Below are 21,913 nucleotides of genomic sequence, written 5' to 3'. Positions count from 1 at the left end.
AAAACTACGGCAACCCACGATGGCAAAGTGTCTCCACGTCATTTGCGTTGCCTCCCACACCTAACTACAGCAACGCCACTAGGACAAACCTTCTCTGCACGACAATAATCACATGGACAGCGTGTCGTTATGAGGGCTCGGCGAGCCATATGCAACCACCAAAAGAGCAAAGTACGGCTCGCGAGCCATAGGTTCCCGACCCCTGCGCTTGCATAATCTTCGTTCACTCTACAAAATAAAAGCAAAGATTTCACAGTAAAAGTTAAGTAGCTGCGCTGCATTTACTACACTTCTGCTGAGTTGAAGGAGCACATGGGATAGATCGCGTCAACTTTTGGGACCAGAGACAAACAGGATATACTGTATTTACATTTATGTGTATGACATTCGCTTGTCATTAAAAAGATCATCTTCTCCTTTCGTGTAAATTGGCTTCTATCTTTCACAAGAGCAAATTTCCTGTTTCACACCAAAGAAAAGTGACGTCACACAAAACTCGCTCTTTGACAGCTCGGTCTTTGATAGTGACGTCACAGATCTTCAAGATTAAAAGCCCTGGGAGGAAAAAAATCTCTAGACTTCAGTTTGAGGGCGCAGCGGACACTCACACAAGTTCTGACTTTCAAGACGAATCATCGCCCAGCTCCAGAAAGAAGGAATAAAGATAAAGTCTTGAATTTGGCAAGCTGAACAAGGAAATTGCCTTTTAAATTCTACAGTAAATTGGTGAATGGATTATGTTTTTATTATTTATTTATTATATTTTCTGTGACTGCACACAATCGTAGTGAGTACCTGTTTCTGACTTTATCTACATAAGTTGAGAAAATAGAAACCACTCCAAGTAAGATGATGTCCACTTTTAAACCAAGGAAAACTGTCACTATGATGAACAAATATTGTCAGTGTGTCAGATTGTGAGGTGTACAGTAAAAATTAAAAGTGGGCAGTTTTTACTTTGGCCATAGCTTGTAGGTGCCAAGCAATTGTTAAATGTAATAACTTAGTCATGGAATAATGTGCTTTTTGGCCTTTTCCTCAGTCTAGTGTTGAACTTGTAATTTTTGAGACATTACGTGATCACTCAATACTACGCTGAGGAACTCGACTGAGCAAAAACAAGAAAATACACACGCATACTCAAAGGTATGTGGAAAACATTTTTGGAGGTAACAGTCTGACCTGTAATTAAAACACAATGGGCATTGTGCACCATATTTCAGAGCACTTTATCTGCATACCTCTCAGTTTCCCCTGCCGGCCATGGCAGCACAGGAAACTGTCACAATGGATAATAAATTGTTCGGGTCAATCAATGAGGTACAACGGATATGCTCGGTGTTTACTCAAGGATGGGGCGGAGGTGGTCATTTTAGAGATGAAAACAGCTTGGAATGCTGTCGTTCCCGTTTAGTAGCATGATCATCCACAGTAGTAAGAGAAGACAATAAGTTATCTATTATGTTTCCATGTTTTTCCTTGACTTTCTTTAAATCGAGTGTTTGACCGCGATAAGAGGAGGCAAACATTAGTGGATATGAAGTTGCAGTTTTTGCTTATCATCAGCCGGATGCCCTTCCTGACGCAACCCTTCTCAGGGAGTGGAGGCCCCAGTGGGATACGAACCCACAACCCCCTGGTTTACCAAACCAGTGCTCTAACCACTGAGCTACGGGGCCTCAGGACACTGGTGCAGTGACGAAACAAAATTTTGCGGAAGAGACCTTCTCCACCCTCGCAGTGGCCTCCTACAGTTTTTGGACCATGAACATAATATGGGCTTCCATGTTCATACAGTTCATCCATTTTCCGAGCCGCTTATCCTCACAGCGGTTGAAGGGGGAAATCGAAGTCCCCGGAGAAAACACACGCAGGCACAGGGAGAACATGCGAAACTCCACAAAGGGCAGGACCGGGATTTGAACCACGGTCCTCAGAACTGTGAGGCCAACTCTCTAACCAGTTGCTCCACAATGCTGCCAATACAAATCATTTGAATCAATTTGAATTCAAATTAGGCGGCACGGTGGGTCGGGTGAAAAGCGTTAGCCTCACAGTTCTGAGGAACCGGGTTCAATTCTGGCCCCGCCCGTGTGGAAATTGTATGTTCGCCCCGTGCCTGCGTGGATTTTCTCCAGGCTCTGGTTTCCTCCCACATCCCCAAAAACATGCAACATTAATTGGACACTCTAAATTGCCCCTAAGTGTGTGATTGTGAGTGGGGCTGTTTTTCTCTGTGTGAACTGTGATTGGCTGGTAACCAGTTAAATGTGTAACCCGCCTCTTGCCTGTTGACAGCTGGGATAGGCTCCAGCAGTCCCGTGACCCTTGTGAGGATAAGCGACTAAGAAGACAGTTGGATAAATTCAAATTAAGTAAGTTTTAACTATGACATACTTAATTTCTCATTTGTTTTTTCCTCATTAATTTCCCAACTGTAATATGGTCATAATAAAAAAATGTTTCTCTAAAAATGAGGTTATTCTCAAAATATTCATTCAGTCATCCATCCATCGCCTATCCTCATAAGCGTCACCGGTGTGTTGGAGCCTATCCCAGCTGACTAAGGGCATGACGCAGGGTACGCCCTGAACTGGTCACCAGCCAATCTAGGGCACAAGTAGGCAAGCATTTGCACTTCCATTCACAGCTCTGGTCAAGGTAGAAGAACTGCATTTTAAAAAACGCCAAAACGTCCGTTTTTTTTTGAATGGGGGGTGTGTTTTTACTAATTTGGCCATAATTTACTTATTTCTTGACCGATTCTCACCGTTCCAACTTTACATGTTCAGCTCAAACTGACCTGTGCACAAGTCCCATCTCCTGAATTAAAAAAAATAAAAGCTTAACGTCCAAAAATTTGAACAAATTTGCCCATAACTTCCTTATTTCTCATCAGAATCTCAACTTTTCTACTTCTGTGTGTTGAAATTAAACAAGCTGACTAAATCTCACAAAGTTTCAAAATAAAAGTCTGAAATTCCTCAAGCTTTACAAAATTGGCTATCACTTCCTTGTTTGTCGACCGATTCGCACCAATCCAACTCTACGATGTGTTCAGCTCCTTCAAGATGACCTGCAAACAACAATTGTCTACCAGATTTTAAAAAAAATCTAAATAAAAGCCTGAAATTCCCCAAATTTTACAAATTTGGCAATAACTTCATTCTTTTTTTTTCGCACCATTCCAACTTCTACGTGTTAAGATCCAATTTTTTATTTGTATTTTTTTATGATTTGATTCATGGTCGCCAATTTAATTCAAAGACAATATTGGTTCATCTATGGTAAATGTATTTAACGCTATCTCAAGACCATCGCATTGCCCAAAGAGCTTTACAAAACCTTATTGACACTTACATTCATCCAACAATGGGCAGCTGCGACCATGCAAGCTCTGCCAGGCACACTGGGAGAAATTTGGGGTTTAGCGGACAGTACAAGCCAGGAGTCAAACCGTCAAACCTTCGGTCACTGACGACCACTGTAAAAAAATTACGCAGTAACATTATTAGACCCCTAAGAGTGAAATCATTATTTAAATAATTATTTGGACCGATGGTTTGAGATGTAAACATCAACAGACCCTTCCATAAGAAATTTGTTAAAGTAATAGATATGTATAATTGCATATCACCACTTCTTGGACCTGGTTGGTTGAAATGGCTTTACCCATGAAAAAAAAAAAAAACGAGTGTGTAAGTGCTTTTTTCACAGCACTGTAGATTTTTTTTTTTTTTGTCTCCCTCCCTGGTCAGCGGCTTGGTTATACAGAATGTTGGATACGTATGCCATTTTATACTGGAACAGTATTTCTTTGAAATAGGCCTTTGAATAACTCCTTTGTGTGGTTGTTCGTAGCGTGAATATATATTTTATTGGAGCTGTAGTTGGACATAAAGTTTGAGAGAGCACAAAGAGAAAAGAGAGTGATAAAAGACAAATGTCTTATTTCATTGTTTTTCCTTTTTCTGTGACAGCGATACTCAGCATTCTCGCATTTCTGTTTTTTACCAATGTTTATCAAATACCTTGAGATCATCCAAGTGTCACCAAATGACTTGAAGTCACAGTGTGGACTGCACTGACTGCCAACTCGGTGGTTTGCCGTACAATGGCGCATGCCGTCTGCTCCTATGTATTTAGCATTCCTCTTCCAAAGGCCTGCTGGCCACTGGACTGGAGGGAGCCGATTCACAGACGGAACCAGAGGCAATGTGGTAATTACTAAGACCCATGAAGACTATAAATAAGAACTGCACCACCACACAGATCTGGCTTCACTGCATGTCCAATTCTGTTATGTAGCACCCTTAAATTGTGTGAACTAAATGTCAAGTTTTTCCGCCCCTTCAGCTCAAGAATTTATCCATCCATCCATCCATCCATGATCTAACATGCTCATCCTCACAATCCTAGCTACCTTCGGGCAGGCAGCAGGGTACAGCCTGAACTGGTTGCCAGCCAATTGCAGAAGAATTTAAGTAAAGGAAAATATTTAGCTTGGGGAGAAATCGAAATGTTATCAGAGCAAACGTGTCAACTGAGAGTGACGAACCAGGACTAAGGAGATCAACATACTGTTGAATAAATTATTAAAATAGGCTGTCTTGCTGCCTCCTGGTACTGCTTTATTGTAGAAAACCACCACAAGATCAGGAGACATCACTATAGATCCAATCCACAGCTGCTATGCCCCCAGCAACTCCAGCGCTTTGCGCTAGTGAGCTACAAGGCAGAAGGGGAGCAGTTGCTCCCATGAGCTCCAGCCAGGCGCAGACAACACAGGGGTCGGGAGGGCACATCGGATGAGAATAGGTCAAAATGGCACAGCCCACACCTCAAGGCTGATCGAAGCCCAGACGGCACCGGCTTTAAAAATGTGCACGGGAGGAACGCAAATGTCAGGTGGTCCAATGCGACTGGTTATCAGCTGCTCACAACCGCTATGCGGCAGAGAGTGGCGAGTTAAATATATTTTATATAAAGATACAATGTTTCTCTAATAAATTAATAAATCAGGGCTTTTGTACGACCCCCTTCATTCCTTATGACTCAGTAGGAGCCGTTTGGAGTAGGCCCTTTCTGTTGCAGTTTTACTGTGGGCAATGCGAAGAGCTCGAGAGGCCTGATCTCAACCCCATCCAACAGTTTGGGGATTAATGGAAGAAGGACAGAAGTTGTGAATCATAGCGGAGGTTCACTTATACTGAAAACAAAAACGTTGATCTACTGTATACTGAAGCAATCTTAAACCTATTGAACATCTGTGGAAGGAGCTGAGTTCACAAAGAGAAGACTAAAGAGTCTACATGTCCACGAGTGTAAAAGTCTCAGTGAGATTGACAGAAATCATTTGATTGCGCCAATTCCCTAAAACTTGTCCAGTGAGACGCTTCACCACCAGACAATAGAGGAAACCAGTTCTAGTTACCGGCTAGTTAGACGCTGTAATTCCCCATAAATCTGTCAATCCTCAGAGTGTGGGGTGTGACTATAAAATCCCTCAGTGTGGAAAAAAAAAGTAAAGTCTGTACATTCTCTTATCCCGGGCTCTTTAGTGTATATTGTGTACCCAGGGAAAATAAGACGTTTGGTCCGAAGATTTTCCATGAAGGCAGGAAGGGGAAATGTGTGCATTAAATGGGCTCTAAACATGACTCTTTAAGCAACGAAGGAAGATTCCTGTTGTGTAACTATTACAGGATTTAGAAGAACTGTTCTGTAGTTGGCTAAATTCAATTTGACGATGCAGGATTTTAAGTGTTTTTTGTGTTTTTGTTATGTTAAAGTCAAATTTGAGTTGAGTCAATTTTTCCATATCGCTGCTGATGTACTATTCTTGGGAGTTTAAAGTGTTCAAAGCACGTGAACGATTTCACATTTTTTTCCTTTTTTTTTTTGCGAACTGTAACACAAGATAAAAATATTTTAAGCTGTTTAAAGTGACCCAACGTACACAGCTTCTTAAAATGACAAAGTTACTTTTCATAGAAAATCTTCTTTAAATGCCAATTGCCTTAAATGAATCCTGTTCCAAATCTTTATTTAATTTTTTTTTGTCCCGTAAAATGGAGCTGTATTTACAGCTGAGAAACAATCAGCTGAAAGACACATGTCAGTGTGTTTTTGAAACTCGCATTTTTATTTTAGAATGCAGCAAGACTTGGGTCTTATCACCTTGCAGCCGCTCGGCCCGGCGATTAGTTTAGTTATCTCCCATCCTGCACTGGAGGCTCGGCCCTGAGCAGCGACAGGAAGGAAGGCCTCAGAGAGTCACTGGTGACTCTGTGGCTCCGGGCCACATAGAAGAAAAACTGCCAGAGATAGGTCCAGGTCCACCGACCTATTCTGTTTGTTGGAAAAACACAAAGGACCCGGCAGACATGTACGGCATATCAAACATCTCAAAGAAAGAAAAAAAGGGGGTTGCTGAGAGAGCGACGGGAATAACTGTGCTCTAGGGTCTCTCTCCTAGGCTCTCCACATAAACCCACTGTCTGTTTTGGGCCTCTTGTGGTGGCCTCATTTTTTCACTAGCCTGTTTGCTGAGTAATCATTTTATATTTAAAACCTCAATATGCATTGTTTACTGCAGTTCAGAATCAAAAGAAACTCCATTTTAATAATGTTATTAGGGAGTGAGTGGATGATTGCTTTACAGTTAGCGGTGGAAAAAACAAATGCATTCAGACCTCAATCAATTCTGAGGCCTTCGCGATGCCAAACGCCTGCAGAGCAGAGCCAGGCAAACACCCAAACACTCCTTGATGCCAAGGCTCAGTTCCCCTCTTTTTTTTTTTTTTTTTAACATATCTGCCTCCACTTCAGATGTATGGCATTGCACAGTTTAAAACACGCATTAAATATTCACTGGCCACAGGTAGGCGGAAGCAATCTCGTGAGAAAAATGCAAGATGTACTAAAATTCTGGCTTTTCAAAGATAACTATTTTTATTTTTTAGTTATTTAGTTAGTTGCTTTTCAAAGATAACTAAAAAATCATGGCCCATTTGGATGGATAATATTGCTATTGTATTGGTTGTCGTAAAGTGCACATCATTTTACTGAAAGTTGTTGATATTTTGTTTACATCTCTACTAAGAAATTTTCAAGTCAGTGCCGAAAATCTAATCTTGGCCTGTCATGTCATTATCCAAACCGCTTAACCTCATAAGGGTTGCAGGAAAGTTAGAGCCTATCCCAGCTAGCTTCGGGCAGAAGGCAAACTGCAGCCCGAACAGGTCCACCAGTCAGTCGCAGGGCAGATATTGACACTATCACGCTCCCCGCACCAAAGGCAGGCGTGTGCGCTGTACCATCTAATCTTAGCCTTTCTAAGAAAATTATTCAGTCAAATTTTAGACTGTAGTTGTGGATGATCTGGCAATATCACAAGCAGTTTGTTAATCATGTCCTCAATAATTAGCTGGCTTCAGTCTGACAGAAAGTGGGAACAAATCGGCTGGTCCTGTGTTTTGGGTGGAGAGGAGTGGACTCAGCACACATCCTTGTGGCGAGCCATGAGAATTGGATGGATGGATGTTTGAAATGTGGTGAATTTACGTAATTTCCCCTTCTTCAAAGCCCCCTAACATGTTAATTTAAAATATGAATCACGTGCAACTGATGTACATGTTTGAATTAAATAAATCTAAAGGACTTTTTTGAGCACATGGAAGACCGTTGTTAACTAATTTAGATCCGTTTATTGAGGATTTAACTGTGTGGATGTTTGCTGAGGAAGTCTTTGGTGCAAATGTGGTCTATATGGGAGACAGTGGTTATGTAATTTATATAAATTGAGGAAGAAATGCATCAAATTCCAGAGTTGAAAAGGATCTTGTTCTTAATGTGTCAGTATTGTGTGTAAAGCTAGCATGTGTATAGCATCATCAGCTGTCCTGTTTTCCGTGGGGTGTGAACAAGGGTAACCGTCTCTAGAGTATGGTCTGCACAGTCTTTTAGTACCTGGTGACGCCATTAATTTTTAAAATTAATGCGACAAAATCCCCAGACAAACAGCATTGTAACTGGTACGATTGGCCATATACCATGACAGTAAAAGAAATGCTTCCTATCCTAAAACATTAAAACAGCAAAATAAAAAAGAAAATAAGAAAAGAAAAAACATGAAAAAGTCATTAAAACACATAAGGAGCAAAATGCCAATAGTGTGCAGTAGTATTGTGTACTACTGTATGCTTAAAAGGTGTTTAAGTGTAAAGAAAGTGTTTATAAGAGTCGGGTTAAGATTAATTGGGATGAGGCGAAGATCGAGAAGACTCTCGGAAATCGTTGATATAGCTTTAAATTAGGTCTAAATACTCAAAGAAATATGTGAACACCATTTCCTGGATTTCATTTAACGTGGGAGTGGGCTGCATTTGATAACCACTGTGATAAATGAAGGATTTACTGCATATAGGGTGTCCCAAAAAAATGTATACACTCTTTAAATAATATTTGTAAAAAAATTTTGACGTTAAAAAAAGTGTGTGTACATTTTTTTTTGGGGACACCCTGTACATTTACAGTACTGTGTTGGCCAATTAATGACTCGCAGGTCTTTTTTCCCAATGAGAACACTTACTTGTGCAAAAATGTTTGTCATCATTGAACAGTTGATATGTGCAAGTGAAGTTTAAACAAGTTCCAAGCTGTAAAGTTTGCAATTTGGCTCACCCTACCCTCAAATTTTACCCAAAAGCTTTTTTCAGAGTAGTGCACGTTAAAAAAAAAAAAAAAAACAATAAAATAAAGTACAGCTATACCCAAACAACCTCCTGAAAGATGAACTCTGGGCAGAGAGCGACTTTTTCCCCAATTTCTCTCCATTTATATATATATTTTTAAATGTGGTCCAAGTGGATGAACCTTAATCATTTAATATGTGACTCTGCACCCTGGTTTCACATTCATTGATAATCTTATCGAGCCCCTCCACGCCCGGGTTTGCGGTCTTCTGCAGCCCAATCAGGTGCGCTCCCCTCATTGGCTCCCGGTCGCACAGGGGCGGGGTTTACGGTTTCTGGCCGCACCCCTTGCGCTCGCTTGCTTGACAGGGGGAAAAATAAGACAACTCAGGAGCGCACTGGCCCTCAGTCACTACACACTGGTGGAAAAATATGATCCCGAGAAGAGCTCATCCTGCGCTGCAGCTCTCAACACAACACTTCCACAGCGACTAAATCCACAGCGGACCGCTCGGACTCTCGTCGCTGTTCCAACTCTTCTTTTCTTCTTTCTCGAGACACTTTGCACCAGAATGTGCGTGGAAGGTGATGGATGCGAGCTGGAAGGCTGCAGCAGTTCTGATGAAGTGCGCACGCTGTCGGGCAGCATGAGCACCACGCTAAAATCCAACCCGGACCTCCACGCCTGCAAACCGGGCCAGAAATTTCGAGCCGCGCTGCTCCGATGCCGCTCGCCGGCCGTCGCTGCTGGGATCCTCAGTTTCGGGAACGTCCTCAATTACATGGACAGATGCACAGTAGCCGGTAAAAGGAATTTTGTTCTTCTTCTCCTTCCTCACTAGTATAACTATACACCTCTGACATAAAAGCTTGTGGGGCATATTTGAGTGGTCATTTTCCTGTTCGTGCATGACTTGGCTGGCAGCCTCTTGAATCTTGATCATCTCACCCGAGCTCAGACGGGCGGAACAATGGGATCGCCTCGGCGCAGTGGACACACACTTGCTGTGTTATTTCCACTCTCGTAGACTACTCGTGTGTGCTGATTTCATCAAGCAGACGCGCCTTAGCTATCTCTCAAGGAAATGCTCCACAGTGGGTTAGTAATTACTGCTATGCCGCAGATAATCTCGAATCGATCCACACACACCTCCCTTCCTTCCACAACCGTCTGTGTGAGACATCGATGATGGTTGATAAATGCTCAAGATGGATCTGAAGGGGGAGAAAAATGAGCTATTAGTTCCTCCTTGGATCTGGAGGTGGAGATTTACTTAAATATTGTGTGCTGCTGTTTGCGGTGAGATTCTGAGATGAAGCCATGTAGTGATAATCTTTCCTCTTTGAGAAACCAAAACGGAAATTTGGACATTCAAATGAATTTGAATACGTGCTATGTTTTCAATGCCAATTGAGATCATTTTTCATTTTTTAAAAGAACATTTTAAAATGGAATCAAAGGGCGCTGTTTCACAAGTACTTCATTCCTTGATCGGACATTGTACTCTTGGGGGTGAATGAGTTAAAAATATTGCTGCAGCACAAAAGAATGGAAGGAAGTGTAAGTGTAGCTTCTTCTGTATCGACGCTATTAAATCCAGACTAAAACATATGTTTTTAAATTATGCTTATTTGCCTTGATGCAGTCGCAGCTATATTGCAAGCGTGGTTTCAAAACGATCTTTCGTTATTTTTAGATGTTATCATTGTCGGTCCTTATTTTGACTGAATAGGAATTTTAAATTGTGGAAAAGCGCAACCCATGTATAGGAGTGCTTCCTATACACAGAGCAATGTGTACTTTTAAGTGGCCACATGCCGGCGGCGCAGCATCCTGAGGATTTCTGGTTCAGTTTTTCAACTCGAAAGAAGCCGAGCCTCGAGAGTGTTGATGATCACTGCAGTCCAGATCTTAGTAGACTGAACCCCAACCATGCTGAGATTTTTTGCAAAGATGCTGAGATTTTCGCCTCGCTCTCTGGGGCCTGGTAGATAGGTTGTAAAGTCTTTACATGTGCTAGGACATATCTTGTTAAAAAAGAATCTTAAATCAGAACAACATTTATAGGTGAACAGTATGTGAAGGCACAAACTTGCTGTAAAAAGTATGTCATGATGGGGAAGGTGTTTCGGGTGTGGCATGCCCATCCCTGCCACCTGAACTCCACGGGACTGTTTCGCATGATGTATGGGCTGAACGTGTAGAAAGAAAGACTTTGTACGAAACATCCAGGCTGAGCTTATCTGCCATGCCTCCGCCTGCATCATCTTCTCCAATCTCTCTGCGAGGCTTTCTCTCTCCTCCCCTGCTGGGTGAGCGACATTGCAGTATTAGACAGTGGAAGGTTACCAACACAGTGCATCTGTCTTGCATGGTGTATTTTTCCCCAACTGCATGTGCAATTTTCCACAGCCTGATGGAGTGTATTTGTAGTATCAGCTTTCACATATATAAAGAAAGACATCTGAACATGTGCTACACACCTTATAATGTAAAAAAAAAAAAAAATATGAATGTACCCAATAGGATAACAATTTCCAGCCACTTTAATTGAGTAAATTTAAACCACATTTTTTTGCGTCAAGAATACATTAATGCAATAGTGGTAAAATACTTGAAAAACTTGGATGAAGTTTACCACGCACATTTCTGATTATAATTCAACAACAGCACCTGAGTTGAGGTGGGGTTCTTGCATACTTTGTGTTCCTCGAAACCAGACTACACCTCAAGGTTGGTGGCAGTCATTGGATACGCTGAGTGGGAATTGATCAGATTTCAGTTAACGTTCTATCTTTTCTGTTCATCCCTTCTGCTTTCTGCATGTCCTGCAGTCATTTTCTCACCCTGGCCCTACTCACTAGCAGGTACCTAATCCCAAATTGTAGATCTTAATGTCAATTAACCAGGCCTGAGTGCACACCCACAGAAAGCAAACACACGGAATAAATGGTGTGTCCCCCCCATACCCGACCACCATTCCAGGGATGAATGAGAGAGGGGAGTTGTTAAGAGTGGGGGGCCGCTGCAGTGGAAGGCAAGAAGTAGATGTAGAATGCAGGCAGCATTAAGCTGAAATGATGCCCCCCCCCACCCCACCCCGAACGTCAAAAGGTCTTTGTACCAATAGCCATGAGTGTAGTGTGTGTTGTGTGTGCGTGGATCACTAAAGCATTGTCAGTGAGATGGAGGGTGACCATTCGAGACACCGCAGCTATTCTGTCCCACAACAGTAATGTGAAAAATTGCACCCAGTGATGGACAGCCTTGTGAAAGACTTCAATCTTTCTGCTCATCCCATGTGTCATAGATTTAAAAAAAAAAAAAAAAAGAAAAAAAGCCTACGCACTGAAAACCAGCATAAAGTGCACTTAACTTGGCCCAAAATGATGGAGAGAAGTTCCACAGAGATTAGAAGTCACCATCAACAGGTTGTTTTGAACATTCCTTTAGTTTACATAAAGCAACCCCATCCAGATTAAAGTGGAAACTAAAATACAATGTCTGTTAATCATCCATCATAATATGCATTCCTGCAACTCCGTCGGGCATCTTTTTTCTGCTTGATACACATTTGGCATGGAAGCAGGAGTTCAGAATATTCAGAAACTTCTATAACAAGACAACAGCATCAGTGGCCTAGTTTGATCATCATTCTAATAGCAACAGTCCAAATTAAAACAAATGTAGACGTGATGAAAACATAACTTCATGTAACATTTATTGTGTGCTGTAGGTATTAGGTAGGAAATGCCAAGAGCCACTTTCATATAAGTTGAGCGGACTCCCAGAGCTGACATGCAGTGCTCACCACTCCTTTTTACGAGTGAGACTGTGACGCAGACAAGGCTGCAGTGTACTGTGCACGCAGACATGTGAGGGTGTTTTCTTGAGGAAGGAATTTCATTTTATGGTGAATGCAATTTGATCTGAAAAATATTGAAAAGGAGACAAAATGTCTGAGCACCAATGACTTGTAAAGATGTCTAGCTGCCCTGGCCACATAATTGTAGGACTGTCCTTTGCCTAAATCCAATGGTCGGAGGTGGGTGGTGTTATTTGCTGATGGGAGGGGGAGGGGGGTGCCAACCTGAACCCGGTCTGGATGCCCCCACTGATTTGGGTGCCTGGAGTGCACCGCTGGTACGTCACTGCTGATCACATTGACACTGTTATTCCATTTGCTTGAAAGTTTGTGTAAGTAAGATGAGATTTTGTGTACCACTACATTTAATTGAATTTGAGTTGCCTTTGAAACCTTAAAACCTCAAATTGGTCTCAGCAGACACCCCTAGAGCTTATCATAAAGAGGGGATTAAGTGTTTTTCAGAGAATATGGAGGACATGCGAGGCAGACGCTCGGCACTTAAAGGTATTTGCTTGATCAGTAAGACAACCTTGATCTCTTTTATCGCCGCCGCCCCCTTGTGCGCACCACCCTCATAGCCAGTAAAGTGGTCATTTGTGGGCTGCATGATAATCGCATACTGGGGGGCAGCAGATTAATGCTTGCGTCATGCGCGTCAAGCTGTCACTCCAGGAATGTCCCCAAAACAAAGATGCGTCCTCTTGGACAAGTGCTTGTGCGCTTTTGGCCTCTTGCATCTTCGACGTAGATGAGTGCGTGGTAATAATCCTCTTAAGGCAAGTGCTCTGTCACGCAGTAGCAAAGATGTAGCGATATAGCCAGTCTGACTTATTCCTTACACCACCTGGATCCATTTTCTCTTTAGCATACACAATTCACACCGACTCACACTTCTCTCACTACCATTTACAGTCAGCGGGGTTGCAGGGTAAATGTGGCATGTATTTCCTCACCGCTACATGATGTCCTTTCCGATGACGCTAGCCGCAACAGTCTTTTGTGGAAGTGCTCAAAGTGCAGGGGAGGCAAAATGTTTCAGTTCCACAATGGCTGCAAAAGGAGGGAAGTGATGAAAGTGGAGGTGTCTGCGATGAATCAAAGAATAATATCTAAAGGTGCAGGTAGACCTGGGTCCTATCCGAGTATGTGGATTTTTAAGGAGTATTTGTTATGTCACCACGCGGCTTTTAAAAATACATGTAAATGTGAACTGTTGTGTGGGCCTTCTGCTGGTGCTCGTTTGAATTCTTTTACAGCAACAAATTAAAGGTCTGTGTACAAGAATTGCAACAGTGGAGGGAATAAAGAAGATGTAGAGGCCTCACGTAATAGGGCTGCTGCTACCTTCGAGCTGTTTTATAGCTGATGTCTGGCTGTTTCCAATTAAATCATCCTTTGAAATCAGCGCTTCAGATACCTTTTACTATATGTTGTAAAATATCCCTTTTTTTTTGTGTATGAATGTTTAACTCTGATGTCAAAATGTGGTCCCTGACAATGGCATGTTGGACTTTTCCAGAGTGATTTCCCACAGATTTCTGAGTAAGCTGTTCATTTCTATATCCTAACGTGCTACGCAGTGAGAAAACAGTCTGTGTGTTCTTAAGGCTCCAATTTAGCTGATGTCTGTAATAGTAACCAATGGAATTAGACAGAGCTCCTTCCTCCAGATTCTTGCAGACTCTTTCATGTGGCCACCCCAGATTTTTACCAGCAAGGGTACATACTCCCTTGCATCAGCTTTCACATATAATAGAATCATGGAAAGTCACTTTTTTGTGACATGGGCCATCTTGAAAACCTGTCCAAAAATCATTCCATCTATATCTTAGCATATCAGAAGCAAATGACTGATGAAGGCATCAAGGCAGGGACTCAACCATCCTGGATTGGTCGCCATCCATGCACAGACTTGAGGAGGGCACAAGCCAAGATTTGAAGCAGAGACCTCTAACCTGTGAGGCAGCTGTTTGAACCTATTACTCCACTGTGCTTCGTTGTGGGTGTTGTCAACACAATTCGATACAAAGGCAACATAAACAACAAGGACCTGACAAAGATAAACAGAAACCTACTGTCAAAAGTCGAGACGACAACAGTGTCAGCCAACGCCTTCTCCAAAGGACCTGCGAAATGGTGATAACGCTCAACACACAAGTGCAATGAATTGTGTTATGAGTGAGAACGTACAAATAACATGGACCTTAAGATGGATATAAAAGATAATCAAATAAATCCTCGAACCGCTTATTATAGAAAAGGATGTGGCCAAAATGAAACACTTGTCTTCTTAACAGCCTGTAGTTGGATGCTTAAGCGAGCAAGGCCTTATCACTGGAATTCTCAGATGGTTCTTATCTTTTGAGCATCCAGTAGCTTGTCAAGTCAACAGCTTGCTCAAGCTGCCTGTTGATCTTTGACATGGGAAGAAAGCCAGCAGCAACCCGATAATCACCGACCTTCCCTGTCATCAGGGGAGGACGTGTGAAAATAACAGCAGAGTGGAATCGTTTGTTTGCTGCTGCGTCCTCCACCAATAGTGTGTGCTTGGGGATCACGGCTATAAGCTAACTAAGGAAGTACCAAGTCCAGATCTCAAGGCATGTTGGAGTGGGATGCAAAGATGAGTCAGAAGTAGAAGGATCCAGCTTTCAACCAAACAGCTATCCTTCATTCCTTCCCACATCAAAAGTGGAATGTCCCTTTCTTGCTTCATTAGCTCTGAAGATTGTGATATTATGTATCTTCCGGCAGAGAGAAAGATCACAAGAATAAACTTGGGAGCTCGGCGATGCGTTCAGCACTTTGCTGTGTGAGACACGCTGTCAAGTAATAGCTCAACCCTGCTTAAAATATGGACTCCCTGAATTCCATAGCTTCAGATCACTGCTGTAAACCAGCACCACAGTGTTTGGAATAATTAAATAACAGAGATAGAGACTGCGTGAGAGAGACGAAAGAAATGGTTGTGGTCAACTTCTAAACACTAGGGATGTGTGTAGTAATTGATAATTCACAATTTTCACCATTACGCAAAATTCATTGTCAGTTTGTGTCATTAACCAAACCGCTTATCCTTGCAAGGGTCGTGGGAGTGCTGGAGCCTCTCCCAGCTATCTTGGGGCAGGAGGTGAAATACACCCTGAACTGGCTGCCAACCAATCGCAGCAATTGAGCTTATCTATAAATAATATATTATGTATATTTTGCATATTTTATGTTTGTTTTGCACCTTTGGATTTGGGGGAAGGGTTCATTTATAGTTTTGTTCAAAACAAACAACATATTAGACCAGTAGCTGTGTAAGCACAGCTCCAGTCCGCCATAAGCGTCGTTGCAGTGTTGCATATTTATGCTTCTTCAAGCACTTGAAGCTGCCATAATCTCATGTAAACTATTTATTTACAGTGGCAGAGTATATGAAGAGCCGAGCTTCATAAATAAAGATCATCTTGCCCTGCATTTAAATATGATAGTGTCAAAAAGCCCAGCAGAGAGATTATGTAATTGTTAATAACAGACAACAAGCAAGCTTTGTATGTGTTTGCGCTCCTCGAGTTTAATCTCTGTTCTTTTTTTAACATTTGATTTGTTGATATCTAAGTGTCACAATGTCAAGAGGTAAATGAGACTGCAGCAGGATTTTCATTCCAGTGCTTGGGAGTTGGGGACCTCAGTCCAGGGCTCAGATCTTTTTTGGTAATCCTTGGGTTCTAATTGCATTTAATATAGTCAGTGTGTGTTTTTTTAAGCCTGTGTATTGTGCAGTATTTGTGAGCTGCGTAAGTGAATCAAAAAAGTGTTGCCAAAAAAAGGAAAATAAATGATGCCTTGACTGGTATTTCCACATTTTGAATAATGTCGATGCATCTTGCTTAGTTTGACCTTATTGCGAAGAGATTTGATTAAGAAAAGGATCACATTATTTTTTAATATCAGATGCTTGAAGGAAAGGCTCATTTTAATGTGAGTTGGTGAGGGGGGAAAAAAAAATCATATTTGGGTGTTTGCGAGTGTTTGATGAAATGGTGGCGGGGGTAATGCAACGCATATCTAATTTATGAGACAATGAAAGCTGAGCCCAGCTGCCTGAGTTTAACTCTTCTTCTTCTTCTTCTTCTTCTTCTTCTTCTTCATATACTTGACTGCAATTGAGTTTGGAATTACTCGCCCTGAAAAGTTCAATGTACTGTGAGAGTGTTCAGTGACGTCTCAGTCAGTATAAATGTGTTTGTGTGACTTCGATGAAAAGCCAGACGGAAGCATGGTCACGGTAATAACAGATTTCACTCCCCTATCTATCCCAGAATTTCTAGAATAAAAAAAGAAAGTCTGCACTTAGTTAAATCACACACAATGGGAATGACAGATATGTTATTATTTACGGTCGAAATGTAGTAGTTATGGCTGCCCATAGGGAATCCTTTTTGATCTGCTGGAGTGGAAGTGGTGCTCTGATTTTGCAGACGTTGCTCGGAGGAGACGTGGTGACATTCCAGTCTACAGAGTCCAAAAACCAAAGCCGCATTTTGTGTTTGATGGTCTGCGCCTATTCAAAATGCAATACGATATGTTTTGTCTTTTTTTAAACCCTTAATCTGGCAATTTTAGCATCATAACACCTGAATCCATATTTTTATTTTGGCATCTTGCAAAGTCCAGAGCGATTCCCATTTTCCTTTTTCTATCACGTATCAACACAAAGAACCGATGGATATGATAATGACCAAAGAAAACCTCATGCCACATCTTAATGGCAACAACACCAGATATAGATTATTTTTTCCAGCGAAATGATACACACAGCGTAATCTCTGAATAATTACAACAGTCTTGTGTTATTGAAAAGCACTCATCACAGAAATCTAACAAATCTTATCTCGGCTGTACATAATTACGCAATACTAATTACGCAGTACCACCCATAGCTGATTCATATGCTCAAATTGAAGAGGGGGCCAGTAAAACATGAAATTGGACCGAGTTCAATCAGCATCTCTGTTATGAAAAAGATCACTAGGCTTCCGATGAGTTATGCGTGATAACACTTTCCAGTTGGCTGCCGTTTTCACAGAAAACAATATTCACATAACCAACGTACATATCTTTCACTTAATCTGAGCTTTCACCATAAAACGGGATCATTTATTTATTTTGCTTTTACCTTCATAAAACGAATACAAGGTGAAGTCGTTTTCCTAACAGGATGGATACCAAGTGATTTTTATACCGCGTGTGGTTACAGCAGCATCAAATCTCATAATTGTCATCTTCTGAAGAGACTCGTTGTCCTTACTGTCAGCACAGGAAAAACAGCCACTCAAACCTCATAACTACGTCAAACTTTAAATGCCGTGTTACAGAATTGGCTCTGCCTTTTGAGTTTGCCTATTTTGTTACTTTACAAGTGCGTTATTTACACCTTGGTTTACCTCCACATTTTGAGCAAAAACGCCGGTTTCTCCCTCTTTACTTACACACAGTAGTACATACAATACATCTAAACCTTTTTTGGGTTCATTTCAAATTGCACGGCACGGTGGCGCAGCTGAAAAGCGTTGGCCTCACAGTTCCGAGGACCCGTGTTCAATCCTGGCCCCCTCTGTTTGGAGTTTGCGTGTTCTCCCCGTCCCTGCGTGGGTTTTCTCCAGGCACTCCGGTTTCCTCCCACATCCCAAAAACATGCCACATTAATTGACACTCTAAATTGAAAGTCGGTGTGATCGTCAGTGCGAGTGTTTGTTCGTCTGTACGTGCCCTGTGATTGGCTGGCAACCAGTTCAGGGTGTACCCTGCCCGTTGACAGCTGGGATACGCTCCAGCACTCCCCGCGACCCTCGTGAGGATAAGCGGAACGAAACTGGATGGATGGATTTCAAATTGCACCTCACCTGGCAAGGTGGTTCTCAAGGAGAGTTCAAACTATTGTCTTCGTGGAATACTGAATGGTGACAGAACATGACCTTGACTCGAAGGACCACCTTGCTTGTCAGTCCCCTCAAATACTTTTGCCTCGCTTCACTGCCCCTCTTTTGATTTCATCTGAAGCATGATCTCATGAACAACTTGGCTGCCCCTTAAATGTATTATTGATGAGCTATAGGTTCAGTCTGCTCTCGTGGTGCTTCACCGTGTATTCTCGTTGCAGCTATCAAATATTTAGCACGTACTGGCTGGGACTGATGTGCAGCAGCACCAGAGCTGAATTAAAGCTTTTGATTAGTGAAAGAAAATTGTGTTAAAAAAAAAAAAAAAGAGAGAGAGCAGATGAATCAAAGTGTGAAAGCTGGCAAACCTACAAGCCATTAATGGGATTTTGCCCCAGTTTTCCTCGCAAATGGGGAGAATTAGAGTGAAAAGCGCTTCAGACATCATCAGGCTTTGATTTTTGAAACGATGACAGATTCCTGGGTAAGATTGGCAGTCGTTACTTTGGTTTTAATGGATATTTTGGTCATCAAATGATTAAAATTTAATGGCAAAACTTTGTATAGCTAGATCTTATTCATTTTTGGGTATATTTTGGGCGACGTTCAGCAAAAAATAACACATCCATCCATTTCCTACAACATACTTTTCAATGTTAAAAGAAATACATTTGAAAAAGAGGACAGGGATCGAGTTCCCCTTACTTTTTCGTTTAATGTCATATAATAAATATTTAAATGTGTTTTTAAGAGCCTGGAATTAATCAAAGTACCCAGGTATCTTGATAAAATCATAATGTATGCGATTTCAACTGCATTTCATCATTCAGTTATTACCAATAAGAATCTATTTTAAACACTACATTTTCTCATTTATTCCCTCTACAGTATTATAGAATGATAAACCCTTGCACAATGGCCGTATTTTTTCCACATAAGAAATTTTGCAGGCAGTCATATACAGTAAATATGTATTTTATCATAGCTGTAGAGCACCGGAGAAGTGCTTGAAATTGAGAGGGTGAGGCTCTTGTAAAATGTAAAAAAAACAAGGACACATTAAACTTCCATTCAACAATGAAGACTTTCTACCTCATGTTATTTTTGTGTGGGGGAATCCACCTCGACATACTCTCAAGCCCGACCGTGCATGCAGCTCTACGTTTTTTTTCTCAGACATCTGCAGTACATTTCCTTTCTGTGTGACAGGGGAAAGAATCGAAATGAGAAAAAAAAAAAAAAATTGGCTTCCTTGCCCACTGTGGCCACATGGCAAGGGAGGAGAACAGTCGGTCAGGAGCCCACCGGCCACAGTCGGACATATTTGTGGTCGGCTTCTCTTCACTTCAGTCTGAACCCGCTCTTCATTGCGGCCTGTTTCTGCACTTTGTTTGTCCCTAGTAGCCTCTATCTCGTGCTCGCATCTAAAAACTGATCAAACCCATAACAAACCCAAACATGCACTTTCTCCTCAGTTATTATATTCCCTGCTTTGGTCTCTTGACTATTTATACTGACGGGGTGATCACCCCCTTAGCCGGAATGGAAGGGGGAAAGTGGTTTACCGCTGCACGCCAGAACCTGGCCAGAATGAATGACTTCCATCCACTGGCTCCGTTTCACTTACAAACGCATGCGCGGACCCTTGACTATATAGACGTAAACAAGGGGGGAAAAAAATGCCTCACTCAGTGGTCACCCTGACTGACTTTTTAAGGCCATCACCAAATTTTTCTATGCAGCTCACTGTTCTGAAATTGGACTGCTATTCTCTGCTCTTCCTTTTAGCCTACTTTCTCTGTGCAGAAATAGAACCCGGACAGTCACCGGTCTCTGTCGGGGTTGTAATATAAAATCTGTTTCCTAGCAATAATTGCTGTGCCTCTTATGTGACTTTTCGCTAAAACCACAAGAGGACATGTTAATATATTCATATACTCGCCCCTGTAAAATGCAGCATTCGTGGTATGTTTACCAATTTGTGTGTCCTTTCCGCTCACTCAAAAAAGGGGTCACAAAGACAGATTTTATGAGAGGGTGGAATAAGTGTCAGCACTGCATTGGACCGACTGTTGCGTGGCCGTTCTGTTTAGGGCGCAGACATGCTATGTGCAGTCCAGCAGCCCAGTAAGATCACAAAGATGTTTTGAACAGTTACGCTATTTCTCGATGTTAAGGGAGGGAGGGCTCCAAGTAATTGCATAAGACTCGGTCATGGAAGCTGTCTGGTTAGTGTACATTGCTGTGTTAAATAAAGATGAAAGTTGCTGATAAAGCTGTGTCCAGTCAGGTGGATCCACATTCCTGTGATGGCTCTTGCTGGGCGTCATGCTCACACGCACGAGAAACCCCAAGGAGGTCTGAGAAACGAATTAACTTTGTTTTAATGACATTTGACCACCGGGTTATATTTGTGCTAATTTGATACTGTTTGTGAACGTGTCAAAAGGTAGTCCCCATTTTTCAAGGATTTTTTTATTTTTTTTAAGCATCAGAATAACCTTTCTAACAGGAAGCAGTTGATGCACAGGAAGAGAATAAGAAAGCTTGAGATTCAACAGAAAGGCAGGAAGGGGTGAAAACAGGTAGTTCAATCCTTCTGTCGTTACTTGACCTTTTTCTTTTTGGAGTACCAAGCATTGCCATGGCAACCGTTCTGGGTGCTGCCAGCTTCGCAGAGGGTTCGTCTTTGTATTACCTCATCATCAGACACATTTTGGAATTCATTCTTTTGAGACCGCTATTGTCATAGCTCCATGTCCGAGGAAATGATCAGATAATTAGAGATCGGGTTGAACAAGAGGAAAGGAAAAAATAAAAGCCCAATAGACAGTTTGTTTTTTTAAGGTCTTAACGGGACCTCACTGAGAGTAGAGATGGATAGATATGATAGTTCTGATAGGCTGCTGATTAAACAGAGCTGTGTAATCCATTGCAGATTAACACAGTTCATTACATAGTTTGCCGCACTTGAATCTAGTGAACATAAACACCTTTGACACCCCTCAAATGAATGCACGGTCAGCCACCGGATCGCTAAATGTTTCTCTTTTTGTGCGGGTTTCAGTAGATGTTGATACGGCACTTTGATACTCGTGTTAGTTATCCCTTTTCCTGCTTACCACACCTCTGTTTTCTTACAATTAACCAGTTCAACCTGCATTTATTGTCTGTGTGTGGCTCTGCATGGTGCACACCAAAGTAGCCTGCGTCCAAGAAAGACGTTCCACCATCTGGCGTAGGAATCCCCCCCCCCCCACACACACACACACACCCACACCCACACACGCAGGAGGCTGCTCATATGCCCCTGTGAGTTCGTGTACTTCTTTTGGTCTAATTACTGATGAGTACAGAAGAATTTGGAAGGGTACTGATAAAACACCCATGTGACAGGTTGTCTTGTTCCAGACGCACCGTC

General features: G+C 42.0%; 1 protein-coding gene across 5 annotated transcripts in view; it reads left to right on the top strand.

Moving 5' to 3' along the window:
- Positions 1-590: 590 nt before the first annotated feature.
- spns2 (SPNS lysolipid transporter 2, sphingosine-1-phosphate) overlaps positions 591-21,913 on the top strand; it is a 57,139-nt gene continuing 35,816 nt past the window's right edge. Inside the window, exons 1-3 of one of the 5 annotated variants that reach the window (XM_061802775.1) lie at positions 597-726; positions 2,299-2,375; positions 9,254-9,500. In XM_061802775.1, coding sequence (XP_061658759.1) covers positions 9,269-9,500 — 232 coding nt within the window. In that variant the 5' untranslated portion in view covers positions 597-726; positions 2,299-2,375; positions 9,254-9,268. Of the gene's footprint in view, positions 727-2,298; positions 2,376-9,253; positions 9,501-9,772; positions 9,796-21,913 lie in introns of those variants that run through there. The other 4 variants (XM_061802774.1, XM_061802776.1, XM_061802778.1 and 1 more) reach the window with 4 other exon arrangements.

This window comes from Syngnathoides biaculeatus, chromosome 18, assembly GCF_019802595.1.
Source record: "Syngnathoides biaculeatus isolate LvHL_M chromosome 18, ASM1980259v1, whole genome shotgun sequence".
NCBI lineage: Eukaryota > Metazoa > Chordata > Actinopteri > Syngnathiformes > Syngnathidae > Syngnathoides > Syngnathoides biaculeatus.
Note: the sequence above shows the minus strand (reverse complement) of the source record. Positions and strands in the feature narration are given on the sequence as shown.